Source organism: Hydra viridissima, unplaced genomic scaffold (genome assembly GCF_058129835.1).
Source record: "Hydra viridissima isolate aposymbiotic clone 2 unplaced genomic scaffold, HvirCarnegie_v1 scaffold_6, whole genome shotgun sequence".
Taxonomy (NCBI): Eukaryota; Metazoa; Cnidaria; class Hydrozoa; order Anthoathecata; family Hydridae; genus Hydra; species Hydra viridissima.
Window position 1 is genome coordinate 3,239,174 of NW_028324305.1, and position 17,848 is coordinate 3,257,021.

The following is a 17,848-nucleotide window of genomic DNA, read 5'->3' on the forward strand; positions in this document are numbered from 1 at the left end:
TATAAAGTACCATGTGACAATATTTAAAAAAACGACAATATTAAAAAAACATAATAACATTAGAAAAAGTTATATAAAAAGGACACAGTTCCGAAATAAAAAAAAAAAAAAAAAAAAAAATGAAAAAGCTATTTTGAAATTTTTCTACTATGGTTTTTATAATTATTCTATGATTTTTTAGTCTCCGTGAACGAGAGCGCAAAAAGCTAAAAAGTAAAAATATTTTAGCTTCACTGTTGCTTTACTAAATTATTTTTTCTTTTAGTTTCAAAAATCATGACTTTAAAAGGAATGCTTATTACAAAAGTTATAGACATTAGATTCTAAAATACATTTACAACACTACTCATAGCTTAGTCAAGCAATCCTTGCTCAGAAAAAGATATCACTGAGAATGTGGATTTGTCGGCGCTACTGCACTTTCGCACCCCCCTTTTTTTATAATTGATTATGATAGAAAATTTCATGCTGATTCAGAAAAATGTAAAAACATAGACTTGAAAATCAACGGAAAGTGCTCTAATTCGAAGTCAAAGTTTTTAAAAATCCCACTAAAATCCCTAATATTTGCCATTTTGAGAATAACAAGTTAATGATCTTTAAGCTTACAAAAGCAATACGTTAATAGCATGGTTTTTACGTTAAGAAAGTCGTTAAAGTATGTTTATCTTGCGCAAGTTTTTGTGGCTGGGAAAATAGCCGTTTTTTTGATTTTTTAGAGAATAAACTATAATGCAAGTAACAGTGGCGTACCTAGGGTAAATAGCGCCCTGCCCTACCCTAGATACGCCACTGGCAAGTATTGTACTTTTGTTATAAATTTTAAAAAGGAATTCAACAGTTTTCTTTCCTAAAATTTTTTGAAATTTAGTTCATTATTGTTTTATCACACTTAAAATTTATAAAATGTAACCCTCAAACCGTTTTCTTAATAACAAAAACCAGCGTAAAATACAATAACAATTATTCATTAATTTATCTACATTCTCACATTCTATGTTCAACCTTTATTTGAAATCTTCCATTAATTTTATTACGTTGTAACACTTTCGTTATAATACTTTAAAATAATAATGCTTAGGCTGATGGAAACCAGCTCTTCTTATTGCGCAATGTAAAGGTAATTAGTTTTCGTTAAAAATGAAAGCGATTTGAAAGAGATTTATAAAAAATGGCGAATATTAGGGATTTTAGTGGGATTTTTTAAAACTTTGACTTCGAATTAGAGCACTTTCCGTTGATTTTCAAGTCTATGCTTTTATATTTTTCTGAACCAGCATAAAATCTTCTATCATAATCAATTATAAAAAAAGGGGGGTGCGAAAGTGCAGTAGCGCCGATTTTTCCATTATGATCAAGTATGGAGTCGTTGTTGTGTCTAGATGTTTCAAGACAACTATTTAAAATTTTGTATCTTTTGGTGATTACAATGCCAAAATTTAACTGTCTAGATTAGTACAATTATGAATTGTATTCTCATAATTTCAACAGTACAAGTCATAATTTCGCCTGTACAAGTCTTTTTTCTTGTATTTAGAAAATCTCCTGCTTGGCTGTCGAGTGTGCTGCCATCATGGTATATAAATTATCCATACTTTAATACTGGGTGCAGATGAATATGAAGTACTCGTTGCAGATGTTGAAAGTGAATGCTAGGGAAAGGCTTTTAGCCATCAGAAACTTATCATTTGAGTTCAAAGAAGATACAGAAGAAAATATTCTTGTGAAAAGCACTCTGTCCAGCCTTAAAGAAAAGTTTAACCAAGCAAGAACTAGAGAATCTGGAATTCCAGTTCATTAATTAGAAATCAAGTTGATTGGTCCATCAAAAATGTGCATTTTGATTCCTGTACATAACAATAAAGCAGCTTAAAGATCATGTTGACTTTCTTATATTATAAAATATCCCTGTTTCTAAAATATTTCTGACAAAAATGTGAAAACAGAGCCAGTTGAGGTGAACATTTTTAAAGTACATATAAATAGGAAAGATATGTTTATAAATGAATTGATAGTTATTTCCGATGCTAAAGACAAACTCTAAAGAAGGATATAAATTATCATCTGACTGCAATCTTCGGATTATTTGCAAGATATTTCAGAAAAACTAATGTCTGACACTTATGCACACTATGCAAAAGATGATCAGATGTGTGATCATCTTTTACATTGTGTATATAAGCGTCAGACATCAGTTTTTCTAAAATATCTTGATGGAAATACCCAATGGTTGTAAATTAACACTTTTAAATGTTTTTCTCTTTTTAGACGTTATGTTTCTTAACAAGGTGAAAATTCTTGTTATTCGGTAAATTTATGGTACGATTTTCTGCACTGAGGATATTTTTATTGTCCGCGTTTAACTAATGCAACAACAAACAAGTAGCGTTTACTGTTTACTTACATTAGCATTTTTAAAATATTACCAATATTGCTTAGACACAAGTTATATTGCTTCTGACGCTTTTCAAATCAGAAGTCATTTGCTGCAAGGAAAAAGATTTTGAGGATTCTTTATTACATTTTTAGGCAAGTGTGGCTTGTCTCGGATAATTGTATTAAGGATAGATAAATTTTGCGCAATTATTTTGATACTTAATTTCGCATTAAACTCTAGAGTGCTTAAAGCTGAAAATGATTTTTTATGTCTGAAATGGGCGTATAAAATTCTGTAATTTCCTATCGTTAATAATTTCGTCTATGTTCTTTTTAGCAGCCCTTTGTTACACTGAGAATTATTTTATTAGCAGCCCTTTGTTACACTGAGAATTATTTTATTAGCAGCCCTTTGTTATACTGAGAATTATGTTTTTAGCAGCCCTTTGTTACGCTGAGAATTATATTTATGCATACACTACAGTGCAGAGTATGTGAAAACTGGTATCATCGTGCTTGTGAACGTATTCCGAAATATGTTTTGGAAGACAAAAGCGTAGAGTGGTCATGTATTAAATATGGTGCTGTGTAACAAACTCTTATTTTCTCTTATGTGACAATTGTCGTTTACTTATCGTTTACTTTTTCTTGTGTGATATACAATACTGGTCATAAGTTTAGAGCCACCTGTTTTTTTCATCATTTTGCGGCATAAGTATGGTGAGGTTAACATTATAAGCATAACAATGCATATAGTAATTTGACAAGGTACGAATCTATTGATATTCATGAATAATTGTGTATTAAACCAAATATAAATATTGATTTTCATGAGTTCTTTAATATTATAGCCAATTTTTGAACATTTTAACATATTTTGGTAACTTTATGATGTATTGGTATCAATGTTTTGGTTAATTCATTTGTTATTTATGCTACTTTTTGGAATGTGTACACTAGTTAGATAATGTATTTAATGTTATTTTCGTTTTTATTTTAGAGTTTAAGTGAAAATATTTTCTGAAATGGGCAAAGCTAAAAGCCTTGATTCAATTGTTCGGGCCCAGGTGGTGGCTTTGAAGGAAATTAGTGGCTTAAGCCTAAATGATATAGCCAAAAAATTGAAAAAAAGTCGCCATGCTGTACAAAATCCATATAAGAAACATTTGGAATCAAATACATTCACGGACAAACCCAAATGTGGCCGTCCTAGAATGTCAACTTTACGTCAAGATAGAACCTTAAAACGCCTGGCCCTAACAAATCGTCGCCTTTCTTCCAAAATTTTGTCTCGACAGTGGCATGATGTTGGTGGACCTTTGATATCTCCAAAATCTGTTCGTTGTCGTTTGAATAAACAAGGTTTGAATGGTCGTGTTGCTATTGAAAAGCCTTTTATCTCCAAAATAAATCAGCAGAAGCGTCTTAAATTTGAACACGAATTTTTGCATTTTAGTGTTACTGATTGGTAAACGGTGTTGTGGTCTGATGAGTCCAAATTTAATTTAGCTGGTAATGATTCTCGACGTATTTTCGTTTGGCGTCGTCAAAATGAATCATATAAACCGGAATGTTTGCAGGGAACTGTAAAGCATGGTGGTGGTAGCGTCATGGTGTGGGGTTGTATGTCATCTTTTGGGCCGGGCCAGTTGCATCAGGTGGAAGGAATCATGAATGGTGCCATGTATAGAGATATTTTGCGAAAGCATTTGCCACCTTCAGCAACAGCATTGTTTCCTGCAAATTTTCCATGGATCTTTCAGCAAGACAATGATCCTAAGCACACGTCCAAAGTGGCTAGAGATTTTCTAGCTGCTAATGGTGTTCAAGTCTTGCACTGGCCACCCCAGTCACCGGATTTGAACCCCAGAGAAAATTTGTGGGATGAAATTGATCGCCGCTGTGCAGGCAAACGTGCTAGTAATAAACATAATTTTTGGGACTTTACTTCTGCTGCTTGGACTAGTATTACTGCTGTTGATTGCAAGAAGCTTGTTGACACTATGCCAGCCCGGTTGGCTAAAGTAATTAAAAATAAAGGTGGACCTACTCATCATTAATATTTTAATACTCATTCTGGTACTAAAATGTTATAACAATATATTTTGCATGTTTCAGTAATATATTATTTTGCTGCACTGGGGTTATGGCTTTATAATCTGCAAAAATCTAAAAAAATGGGGTGGCTCTAAACTTATGACCAGTACTGTATTGTCGTTCATTTGCACAGTTTAAGAAATACGAAGCTTAAACTGTTACAGTTTAAGTTTACGGAATGCTTTTGAGTTTAAACGTAAAAATATCCTTTTACTTTTTGGTAATCTATTCACGCTATTCTATCTTCCAAATCCACCTTTATGTGGTCTTACCATATAGAATATTAGTTTTTATATTACAACAATCTACACTGCATATTTCCTTAAAAAAAAAATTTGCGCTCGCAAAAGACAATTTTACAATCTGAAATAATTATTTAGCAAACATCCATGGTATACAAACCAGAGCTCATCGTTGGATTCGTCTTTTTTTAGGTGGGAAATATGTTTTCGTGAACGTCAGATTTCTCTTCATTTATGTTGCTTTCTAAGCACTTTTGCTGATCGATGATCTGAAAAGATCATGAATTTTCTAATAGAAATTTTTTTCTCTTTTTCTTTCAAAATGAATTAAAAGGTTGGCGTTGTATTTCATTTGATCAAAATAATATACCAACCATAATTTACAGTTATCATCAGAAAACGCACGATAATCATGGCTTTTCCTAATCTTTGAAGTCTAAATTAACAATTTTTTTTTAAACATAAGTTCGATTTTTAAAGAGTTAGCAAGATTTAAATGAAAAGCTGTTTGAGAAGCTAACGTAACGAAAAGAAAATGTAACGAAAACGTAAACGAAAACCCGAACTAATTCATGAGTATTCGTGTATTGTAAAATCACGGAAACGTAACGTAACAAGAAAAGCTGAAGAAAATCTCATCGGTATCGATACCACTATTGTCTATGGTTTTAGCAAACTAAATCAGATATTTCAATAAGTCTAGTACAATGTGTGCATAACTCCCTTTCCAATAGGGTTAGTATTTGTGATTGCTTAAGCAGTGAACAATAGTTTTCTAAGAAGTTATCACAGGCTTTTTTAGTTGCAACAAATCTTTAACTTCATTTGGACTGTTTCCTCTTGTGGTAAGTCTAAAAACTAAATTAAAAAAAGCAGCTCTGATGCTAACTCTTCACAAATCAATAATGCATCTGAAAACACAGAAGCATTTGTAATTATTGCTGTGAATGAAAGCACTCACTTGACATTAGTTTCTTTTACATGGCAGCATGCAAATACTTTTTAAAATACTTTTTTTTGGTCCTGAAGTGTTTTAAAAACTTCAATCTAATTAAGAAGCTTTAATTGTAAGTGTAGAATAATTTTTGTGTTAGGAAAAACAGTGAACACTTTCTACTTAAATTTAATTGCAAAATGGAGAGGTAAATATTGCAATACAGTTTACAAATTTATAGCAATATTAAATAACTGTTTTATAGGAAATATGCCAGTATGAACATTGTGTTTTGCCATGTTTAACTATGTAATCAAATTATTCTTTAAAGTTCCAAACATTTTTTCTTTTACTGGAGTAAATTACGCGTCAATTATGTTAAATTAAGAATTGGACTTTGATCTCTTTTGCAGTGATGCTAATCTTTGTGCCTAATATATAATCGTAAAAGAAAAAGAAAAAAAAAAAGAAGTTTTTTATGATAAAGTTTTAAATGTCTGTATTTTCATTGTTTTATTAGTTTTATTGCTGTTTTCATAGTCTGAGGGGGGAAGAAGACTGGTTTTTCCACAATAGTGCCCTTTAAATTTATCTGATGTTACTGAACATTGCAAAGTATTTTAGTAATCAAAGGTAAGAAATATAGTTTGACATTCATTTTATGGTTTTAATATTTTTACAACAATGCGTTAATTCAAAAAGGTTATTTACTGAAAATTTGATTTGCAAAAACAAAAAAAATTTGTCAAATCGATTGTTTGCAATCTGCAATATTTCTGCGGATTGTAAATGTTCGGTGATCATTAAACAAGTGTAAATACTTTTGGCTGCGAGTGAGTGACGTAACTGCAGTAGGCTGCATCGTATAATAGTGGATTTTTTTTAGGGCTACAGAAGTTTTTGGTATCTACTTTAACGATTCTGAAAAATGCTGGGATAGGAAAACATTGCGTCTACACCATGGTGTGCATGATCGAAAACTTTCTTGCTATCTGAATGAAACTCTACAAGACAAATCACCTAGAGGGTCACTTTGCCAATTAGGTCATTTTCTGAACGAACATTTGCGTTATTAATTCTAGCATTTAGGTATGGAGGTCCGAGTCTGCATCCAGATCGAGGCCTCCCTCTATACCAACTAAAGCTGCGATCTATCTATCAACCGAAACAGCTTTTAGCAACAAAAGGTAGAGGGGGTTTACTTTCTCATGTAAAAAAATAAAATTAAGCTAGATTTCTGTTAGTATCCTAATTAATGTTAGCACTATGTCAACTATTTGACAGATCAAAGTATGTTAAAGGATGCCAGCCATTTAGGTAAAATAATTACATTAATCTTAAATTCTCGGTTATTTGATCCCGTTATTTGTTTTCTGCTAAGGATAAGTTAAAAGTGTGCATATAAAAAGTCAGAATTGGATGATCCATTCTAACCTCGTTTTATTAAGGAAACCAAAAACTTATCAAGCTTAAATTTGAATTGGCAATTGTAGACAACGAGGCATTTATGTGCTGGAAGGCGCTAGTTTTAAATCCCGCACGTGGTTTTTGTTATCGTTTTTCATAATTCTGCATCCTCAGTATTTCAAAAATTTAAGTAGACAAAAGTAAACAAACAACTCAGATATGGAAAATGTTATCAAATAAAAGCAAGTGCCTTTTAGATGAATACCGTTTATCTTTTATTTAGTAATAGGAGAAAAGAAAAGAAAAAACAGTCCATTAAGTGATTTCCAAAACAAGTTAATGAGCTAATCGAGATTTTATTCATTGTCATGCTCATCACGTGTATGCATGCCTATGCATTGTGATGAAGATCATGTTAATAGGCTGGCCTATGTGTATATATTCACTTTTATTTTTCTTCTTTTTTTTAGATGGAGGCTATATAAATGCAAGATGATAATTTTGCTTTAAATTCATCTTAAAAAGGGGATCCTTGTTTATATTTAATTTTTTTATATTAAATATTGTTTACTTTAAATGTATGTTATATAATATAAAGCTATATGTATTTATTTATGGATATTTGTATGTATGTATGTATGTATGTATGTATGTATGTATGTATGTATGTATGTATGTATGTATGTATGTATGTATGTATGTATGTATGTATGTATGTATGTATGTATGTATGTATGTATGTATGTATGTATTTATGTATGTAATTTTTAAACTTTTCCTAGCAATAAGATTGACTTTAAACATCTCAGAAAATTCTCATAGTCTACATATGCCTTAATGTATTTCCGGTTCTTCCTAATTTAATTATTTAAACAAACTTTCAGTTAACTATAAGATGATTTTGAAAGAGTTATTACAGCAAGCTTGGTGTGATGCCCCATTATTTGATGTGAGTGCTTTGAAATTTATTACATTTCTCTTTTTCTTTTCTAAATACTGTTTTAAAAAATCTGAATTTTAACATTGAAGTTAAAGTCTCGTAATATTAATCACACAGTATAAAAGAATTCCTAACTATAAAATGGTATATGTAACAACCATACATAAATAATTGCATGTTCATTTTATTAAAATTTCAATTATTTTAATTATTTATTATAAATTTCAAACATGGGTTTACATAGTTGGATGATGTAGATACTTTGTGGATTTATACAAATGATGATGTTTTGTAGCAATCTAAAAGAGAAAATGCTACCACCATGCTACATCTGTAAATCAACAGCTGTTATAATAAGTTCATAGATAAAGGGGACTCCTAAAGGTTCCAAAATTAACAGATCAAAATCAAGGTGGCTTGATTAAAATTTCTTTGATATATTTTAAAATGAACTTTTTTAAAATAACTAGGGATGAATGGTTGGGCAATCTATTCCCTTAAGTAAATACTGTAATCAGGAGGTGTGCTATTCATAATATAAAGTTTATATTCACCCAATCTGATTCACATAGCAAAGCAGCTTGACATATTTTGGAGTACTATTAGAGCTGTTACCTAGAGCATCATATGTTGATTTAAGTATTTAAAAGACTGAGAGTTTGCTGTTAAGGAATTGAAAAAATTATGTTTTGTGTAAGCAAAGCTGTGTAAAGCATTGGATACTGAATTAGATGAGTTAGATGAGGAAGTTGTATTAATTAGAGTAATATAAACACAGTCATTTGAAGATTTAGCAAAAAATGCTAATAAAATTGATGGTAACTTATAGAAGGAAATTTTTTTTTAAACCTGAGGATTGTTTCATGTTTGTATTATTTAATGATGGGTTCTTACAAGAATAGAGCACTTGTTATTTCATAATATTTTAGAAATGACATTTTAAAGTAAACAGATTAAAGAAATGGATTTTGTTTAACTTTGTTAACATTAGTATATATTAGTATTATTTAGAACATTTACATAAAAGTTAAATATGTTTTAATAAAACATGGTTTGTTTTTTTTCTTTTTAGTATGCTGTAAAAAAAGCCGACCCAAAAGATTTACGCTTAGTGTTCAATAAGGTTCAGTTTTTTGTATAGTGATGTTTTTGCCGACCATTGTTTTTATTTGAAATGTTTTACAAATTATTCCTACCAATTTTTTTTTTGGTTTTTAAATAGTATGCAACCATAGAGAAAGACGGTGAGCGATATATATCGCCATCAGCTCTTGTGCGAGATTTTTTGTTGATGGATGGTGCCTTTGCAAATGAAAAGACTTTATCCTTGTTATTTGGTGTTGTAGATCAGTCTAAAGATGGGTAAAAGTTAATTTAATAATTATAATAATTTTTTAAATTTATTAATAACTTTTTAAGTTCAGTACAGGAAGTTTGTAAACTTATATTATTTGCTTTTCACATAAATTTTATTTTCATTCCACATTTGAAAGTAATTTGTTTTGTTTTTTATTTTCTGTTTTTTGGTTTTTAGGTTTTTTCTAAATTAGTCTAAAACACATCCAATCTGTCTTATTTTTTATTTAAACTAATGTGAAACTTGGAACCTTCTGAAATTTTATAAAAATTGACCTTTTACACACACACAAAATGTAAAAATTGACCGTTTACACAATTATCTAAAAACTTCACAAAAAAAAAGGCTTTACAAATTCATAGTGTAATTTATTAATTTTTTTAAAGTGGCTAATGTCTGCGATAAGTCTAAACACCAAATAAATCACCATGGCTTTTGCAAAGAGTTACATCATAAAAAAAAAAAATTTAATTTAAGTTTTAAACAAAGTTACTGAATAGAGTAAATTTTATCCTTTGTGAGATTTTACTATTAGTTAGCCAAAATAATACATTACAGTTTAAATCATGCTCTTGTAAATCAAAAGTTGAAAAAAAGTATCAGCAGTTATTATACTTTAATAGAGATTAATATTTTATAATATATTATGTAATGAAATAAATATGTTAACATTAGTAATAATAGTCTTATATGCCAGTATTGTGCCTAATTAATAAAAAATTTCACTAGGTTGATTTCATTTGATGAGTTTCAAGCTTTTGAAGGATTGCTTTGCAAACCAGATGCTAAATTTCGAGTTGCTTTTGAGATGTTTGACCTAGATGGGAAAGGAACGGTTACTTTTGGTAAACACACTAGTATTTATAAAACTCACTAGCATTTATAAATTAACTTTTCCAATCATGCAATGCTTATATTCAAGTTGTGTTGTGTTGAACCCTAGATGAGTTTAAGAAGATGCTAGATAGTCAGATATATGCACAGAAATATCCATTCAATTATGAATCAGAGTTTGTGAAAAATTACTTCGGTGCTGAAAAACAAGTGCAAGTGAACTATCATGAATTTACTCAACTGATTAGTGTAAGTTAAAATAATTTTTTTTTTTACTAAAAAATCTTTAGAAAATCTATGGTGTTTAAAGTTAAAACTTCTTTCCCATAATACTTTCTTATGTAACATATATATATATATATATATATATATATATATATATATATATATATATATATATATATATATATATATATATATATATATATATATATATATATATATATATATATATATATATATAAAGAAATATACAACTTGTCCATTATTTATTTCATCTTTTTTATTGATCATTTTATTATTTTCTGTGCATGTTTATCATGTTGCATTGACTAGTAAGTATTTAGTATTTTCTTTATTTAGTGACCTTCAGCTTTTAGGTTAAAAAAAATAGGTTTTTCTCAGATTATCCAGGATTTTACCATAACTTGTTCAACCAAGTTATATTTTCCTTTCAGGAAAATCTGTTTTCTTTCTCATGAGTTTTATTTTCAGAAGAAAATGAATTATAAAAGAATCCAACAATAATTAATGAAAAAGAATTATTATTTGAGTTACTGATGCTTAGCTAAAAGAGATTTTACAGTCATTTTTAACTCTAGTTAACACTTTAGTCATGTTTACAAAAAATCTTTAAAAATTCTTTATGCTAAAAGATGGAAAAGCTGCTATTCCTTAAAAGATCAAAATAAGAATATAAAAAAAAAATTGATTTGTTTTATAATATATTTGACTATCAACATTTTTCTATAACCTGGTGCAATCTTATTATACTGTGATCAACATGTTATATTTAAATTTTTCTGGTTGAGCTTGTCTACTAACGATTATTTTATCTCAATCTTTTTTGCAATTAGTAATCTGTTTATAACATCCACCTACAGTAGCAATTGCAGCCATTAACAAGCCATATCAATTTAGTTGTTTTGTCTATTGACATAATTGATAGGAAACATCTTAATTCCTTCTTTTCTATTAGCTCTACTTAATAATTTTTGCAAACATTTTAAATGCATTTGATTAGGTCCACAATCAAATGCTATAAAAATTGTTGTGATCATATTTTCTAAGTTAATTATCTCCATAAGTTATCTCCATATGTTAAGTAATGAGTTTCGTCAAAATTCTGAAAGCCATAAACAGCCAGCAAGCACATAAGTGCAAGGGTGGAATGCATTAAAATATTATCATTGTTGCATCTTTGTATTCCATGTTTAAACCTTAAGTCAAACTTTGGAAAAGAATTTAAAAACTGCTAAATTGCTGCAGTTTTATAGTCATTAGTAACTGCAGAAGGTGTTATAAAAAGTTGCAGTTTTCGAGAAGTATTAATCATCAATGATTTGTCTATATTACTAGTTCAAGTGAGACATGTTATATTTGATTATGAATTTTTATAGTTCTTAGTACTATTTTACTAAATATACCCATAAGCATTTACAAAAACAGCTATTACAAGTTTTCTCTATAGGACATTTAAATTGTTTCCTAGAAATCTATGCAACATTAAACACTTGAAACATCAGAAATCTGGGGAAAATAGACTGAAGGTTTTCTTAAATTTTTGAAAATATCTCTTTCTTTACATTTATGTTTTTGCTCTTTTCTTTGATATGATAAAGTAGCAATACTTTCAGCAAGAATGATTCAGTTATTTAATAAGACTGGCTAAACTTCAAACTTCTTATAAATAATTCTGCTGAAGCATAGAAATATTATTTCTCATATAACAACTTGAACAAAGTTACTTTTTAAAAAAACGTGTTTCACACTCTTTTACAATTTTTCTATTCTGCTCAATAATTCTCTGTGGCTTGTAAAACCAGAAAGAACTTTTGATGAGACGTGTCTTTCCCGTTAGACTTTAATATAATTACGATATAACTGAATTTGAATGAATCCAGTTTAAAGACTTCAGAAAACTGTCCAAACCATAAAAAAATAATTTATAAGTTAGAAAAATAGATTTTGTTTTAAATGAAATGGCAGCAAGTAATGACAAACAGTAACAATTGCTAACATTATCAGTGGTTGGCCGCAATAACAAATAAAATTAGATACTAAACATTGATAGTAGTAAAACAATAAAAACTCTAGCTTCATTTAAAAGATCAAATTTATTTTAAAATGATATATTTATACTAAATTAGTTTATTTCATCTATATGGAAATTTACTTTGTAAAAAAAAAAAAACTAAAAAATCTGTTTACGTATAAACCAAGCTTTCTCTTAGAAATTGTTGCCTTTTTTTGTGTGTTAAATAAAAAAATTATTTCTTTTACCTTAGGATTTAAACCAAAAAATATGTGAAACAACTTTTCCAAAAAAAAGACACTTTTGTTTCTTTTTTTATTGGCACCACTGGACTTTCTCTTATAAATATTTAAGCATTATAAACAATAGTTGGTGAGAAAAGAATTTGCCAAAAATTAATACGTTAAGTAAAATTATTTTTTTTATTTTAGGATTTAAACAAAGAATATGTGAAACAACTTTTCCAACAAAAAGCAGGCAAAAATAATTTTATAACTGCAGCTCAGTTTGTTGAGATCATGAAAGTAGGATGTGCTCACAGACTTTCACAGTTCACCCTTGATAACATGACGGCAATGGTAAATTGATTCCTTTCAATATTGAATTATTACAATCCTAACTTTTTTGTTAGAGATGGTTCCATAGACTGTCCAGCATAGAAGTACAAATTTCTACTACTCTTTTCATAGGTTACTGCAGAAGCAACATCCAATCGTGTGAGCTTTATTTACTGTTCTGCTTTTTATGATTTGCTTCATAATTTTGATTTAATTGAGAAAATGCTGCAGTATGTGGATGATAACAGCAAGTTTAAGGAGATAACCAAAGGTTTTTTTTTTTTTTTTGGATAAAATTTAAAGGCTCTGCTGATAAAATTTGTTAATACTTAGCAAATTTTCTTTTAACATGAAAATTTATTTAAAACATTTGATGAAAATTTTTTTTAAACATTTTTGTTTGGGTTATAGAACAGCTGTTATTGGCATCACAACGATATCCTCAAGTAAGATTGTTAATAGTTTAATTGGATTAAAAGATAAAATTATACCACTTAAATGCTCCGTAAGTTGAATATTTTGTTAAAGGATTTTTTTGAGACACTGATAATTGAACAAGAAAACTGTGCACATAAACTCTAACAAATAAAAATTTACTTTTAAAAACAAAATTTAAATTGTCTAGAACATGTCTTCTAGAATCATAAACTTCAATTTTGTCAGACCAAATTGTTTCAGTTACTTTTCTGTCTATACTTTAGACAACCAAGCATTAAGGGAGTGATTCTAATAGCTATACATTACAGTAAAACAAAATATTGTAATAGTGTAAAGATTAAGATGTTCTTAAATAAAGACTTTTTGGTTTTTATTGTAAAAATTTCAGAGATTAGTAGTTAAACAAAAGTTTATGTAGGTTAGTTGGTATTTTAATACATGTTTTTTTAGGTTTCTCCTCTGCAAATTGATATCTTGTTTGACATTTTGACTGCATCTCATCCTGATAAAAGGTAAAAAGACTTGAATTATTTTTTGTGTAACATGACCGAATCGTTTGTTTGTGCGAGAAAAAAAATTTTTTTTTTTTTTGAGTTTCATTTATTCCTATGCAAAACTTCTGAAATTTTACAGATGAAGAAATTTTCCCATTTGAACTTGATCTTGATTTAATTTCAGCACTGTTTCAAGAGTTGACGCCAGGAAATTAATTCCTAAAGTTGATCCAATGTCTGTATTCTCTAAAATCTATCAAAACAAAGTAAGTTGTTTTACTTGTAGAAGTAGCATGTAAGGTGTTTAACCAAGAAGTAATACATATGGTGTTTAAAAAGTAGCGTATAAGGTGTTAAAGAATTAGCATTTTTATTCAAGCAAAAAAAAAAAATTTGGAAGTAAAATTTTTATTTTTTTTTATTAGAAATACCATAGCACAGAAGAGCTTCAAGAGAGTCAGCCATTTAGCTACAAAGTTGCAGAATCTGTGTATAGGTTTACGTTAGGCTCGCTTGCTGGGGGTAATTTTGTTGTTGTTTTGTAGTGCCTTGTGGAATTTAAACTTTAAACATTAAGTTTTAATACATGTATTTAAACACATAAATATTTTGAATGTTTAGTTGTAATGCTGCATTAATGCTTTCTTTTGGCTTTTCATGAAAACCTAATCAATTAAATTACAATTTAATTTGGAAAATTGTTTCTAAGTTAAAGCAAAAGTTTGATCCTTGATTATCATATTAAGACATTGTTAATTTTTCACACTTTATGAAACACTTTATCACACTTTATCACAAAAAAAGTACCTTAAGAAAAAAAATTCATAATAACACATTTAAGCTTTTTTTAAAAAAAGTAAAAATACCAATTGATATGGTATTAAGTGTTTCACTTTTAACATCAAAACCTAACAAAAAAATTTTTGAGTGCTTTTTTCAACATGGTATTAAAGTTGAATTTCAAAAATATTTAAATCATTGAAATAATGTAGCATTGGAACTCATATCTTTGAATTTTATACAAAATACAGCAAGGCATTACAATAATTTTGCTTGAGGCTTTTTAAACATTTTTTTCTTTGAATAGCATGTGGTGCTGCATTTGTTTATCCTATTGATCTTGTAAAGACACGTATGCAGAATCAACGTGGTGTTATAGCCAGTGAACTTATGTATAAAAACAGCTTTGACTGTTTTCGTCAAGTTGTTTCCAATGAAGGAGTGGCTGGTTTATATAGAGGTTTGATACCTCAACTGATTGGTGTCTCTCCAGAGAAAGCTATTAAATTGACAGTATGTTTAAAAAACTTAAACTTGGATAATACATTAGTTGTATTCATGTCCAAATATTTCTAGCCTCTTTAAAATTCAAACTACTTTTCTTTTACAGAGTTTTAAAATGATGATGATGATATTTTTCTCAAAATATTGTGTTATAATTTCTCAAAGTACTGTATTCATGGTTTGCATTGTTATATAATTCAGACAAATGATGCTGTTCGAACTTATTTCACAGATAAAGATGGAGAAATTAGACTTATAGGAGAAATTCTTGCTGGCGGTTGTGTGAGTTTGTTTTTACAATTGTAAACAAAGTTAGATTTATTTATCTTTTTTGAAGCTATTAAGTCTTTAGTTGTGTAATGAACAAGTGTGAACCATAAATTCTGTTATTGATAATTTGTTACTTCAACCTTTTATTTTAACATTTTCATAATTTGTAGGGTGGTGCAGCTCAAGTGATGTTTACTAACCCAATAGAAATTGTTAAGATTAGAATGCAAGTTGCTGGTGAGTTAGGTGTGCGACCGAGTGCTTTGGATCTTTGTAAAGAACTTGGTTTTACAGGACTCTATAAAGTAAAGCTTTTAAGATATCTATTTGGAAAATCTATCAGAACTATCTATATAAAATCTATCTAGTAGATTGTGAATTTTCCTAATTTTGTTGCATTTATTTGAAGTTTAAGTTGGATTTACTAAGTAGAAAATAAATCTTAGCATTTTTTGATATATATTCTGTTTTTTACCAAATTTAAGTGGAGTTGTTTTTTAGCTCAAGGTTTAGTTTAAAACAATTTTCTCAAGGGTGCACGAGCTTGTTTCTTACGTGATATTCCATTCTCTGCTATCTATTTTCCATGCTACGCCCACTTTAAGGCATCGTCAGCTGATCATAATGGGTACAATAGTCCTTTATCATTGCTTGCATCTGCTGCTGCAGCTGGTATATTTATTAACTTAACTTTTGTGATTGTACTTTATTTGTGTAAGAGTTCTTCTATAAAATGAGTTTTTATTGTTAAATGTTGGGCATAGATTTTGTTTTTTTCATTATCAGTTCTACACTTATCCTTCATTCATTGAAATAAATTTATGCTGCTTTCAATTACCACGCACATATTTTAATTTAACTTTAATGCAAAAAGGTTTCAAAGTTCTCCGAAGTTTTGTTTAATTATAGTAATTTCAATATTTTAGTAGATATTTTTATAGATTTTTAAATCTTATTTAAAATTTCAGTTTCAATTAAAAACTAGATACTCCGTTGTTAATAAACTTATCGTTAATGCATTAAAGGGGTGCCTGCTGCTTATCTTGTTACACCAGCAGATGTTATCAAAACAAGGCTGCAGGTAATAATAATAACAAGTTGTAATATATAACTTTGGACGAAAAAATCTGTTTTATGATAAAAAGTATTTTTTGTCACACTCAAACTATTTCTGTCTTTAAACTTGTCTTAATTTTAAAAAGGTTAAAGCGCGTCGAGGTCAGCAGACATATCGCGGTGTTATAGACTGTGCTCGTAAAATATATGTTGAAGAAGGTGGAACTGCTTTTTTTAAAGGAGGACCCGGTAAGTCAATACTACATTGATTATGGCATCTGTTGATTTATATTTGGTTTTCTAAAAACTGTTGTCCTTTGGCTTTAAAAATTTTTTAAATTATTTTTGTTGGTAAATATCACCAGCTCGTATCTTCCGCTCTTCGCCGCAGTTTGGTGTAACTCTTCTGGTGTACGAAATGCTTCAAAGATTTCTTTACGTCGATTTTGGTGGAGGGTACGTAAATTGTTTCTATCCGAGTTAAACTTTTTAGAACATTTATTAATTCATTGCGTTTTACAAGTATCTAATGTACTCTTTCATATAGTTACACAAAAACACAAGTCACGCCCGAAAATCCCGAAGTCTCACTACATCCCGACCACATTGGTGGGTTACGCTTGGCTGTTTCAACTTTTTCCGGAATTGAAACTAAATTTGGATTAATGTTACCAAAGTTTAATACCCCACCTCAACTTGCATCAAAAATGCCCATGAAGGTTGCTGCTACTTAAAAAAAATTTATTTCTACTTGAAGATCTTCGAAGGCGTTGTCATATGCAAAATATAAAATCAGTTTATATATACATATGACGTATGACGTTTGTAGGTTATAGCGCATATAGTTTTTTTTAAATTATTAAACTAGAGTTAGAGATGTTTTTCAATAGCTCTGTTTTGATTAATGCTTCGTTTAAATTCCAGCCATAGCTGATGAGTGAGTTGCGTGACATTTACCATACACATACATTATTCGGCAAGAGTGAGCATTGTTTCGTTTCGCATCATTTAGTATTTCAATTTTGTATTCACTTATTACTAGTATATTCATGGTTCTAGATTTTTATGTCTAACCCGGTGAATATTTTGTTATCTATATATTGCATTGTCAAGAAAACACGTTTAAATTCAATTTGTTTTTATATTAAAAAATTCGAACTGCACACAACGAATGTTTCAGCAAAAAGATTTTGTACTGCCGACAAATAATGCCTTTTCTTTAGGAATCGTCTATCACTTAATTTGTCAAAAATCACAACGCACAAAGTTACTTTCTGAAAAGAAGACAGTACAATTAACGGGTGGAAT

General features: G+C 29.1%; 2 protein-coding genes across 3 annotated transcripts; both read left to right on the plus strand.

The window, feature by feature from the left end:
* The first annotated feature begins 3,034 nt into the window (after positions 1–3,034).
* Positions 3,035–4,299, plus strand: LOC149886652 (uncharacterized). 2 transcript variants are annotated; one of them, XM_090090870.1, is made up of 2 exons: positions 3,035–3,738; positions 3,833–4,299. In XM_090090870.1, the coding sequence occupies exons 1-2, from the start codon at positions 3,402–3,404 to the stop codon at positions 3,883–3,885; spliced, it is 390 nt and encodes a 129-aa protein (XP_089946996.1). In that variant the 5' UTR covers positions 3,035–3,401; the 3' UTR covers positions 3,886–4,299. The 2 variants fall into 2 exon arrangements, with proteins under 2 accessions (XP_089946996.1, XP_089946995.1); XM_090090869.1 differs by having other exon boundaries at positions 3,036–3,144; positions 3,377–4,299.
* A 3,562-nt stretch (positions 4,300–7,861) lies between these two features.
* LOC145190073 (electrogenic aspartate/glutamate antiporter SLC25A13, mitochondrial-like) lies at positions 7,862–17,672 on the plus strand. The gene is made up of 19 exons (XM_090089671.1): positions 7,862–8,005; positions 9,069–9,119; positions 9,219–9,358; positions 10,083–10,198; positions 10,297–10,436; positions 12,873–13,019; positions 13,131–13,269; positions 13,410–13,444; positions 13,887–13,948; positions 14,115–14,196; positions 14,356–14,452; positions 15,018–15,223; positions 15,416–15,496; positions 15,655–15,789; positions 16,018–16,156; positions 16,510–16,565; positions 16,687–16,789; positions 16,906–16,996; positions 17,088–17,672. The coding sequence occupies exons 1-19, from the start codon at positions 7,952–7,954 to the stop codon at positions 17,272–17,274; spliced, it is 2,061 nt and encodes a 686-aa protein (XP_089945797.1). The 5' UTR covers positions 7,862–7,951; the 3' UTR covers positions 17,275–17,672.
* Positions 17,673–17,848: the final 176 nt, after the last annotated feature.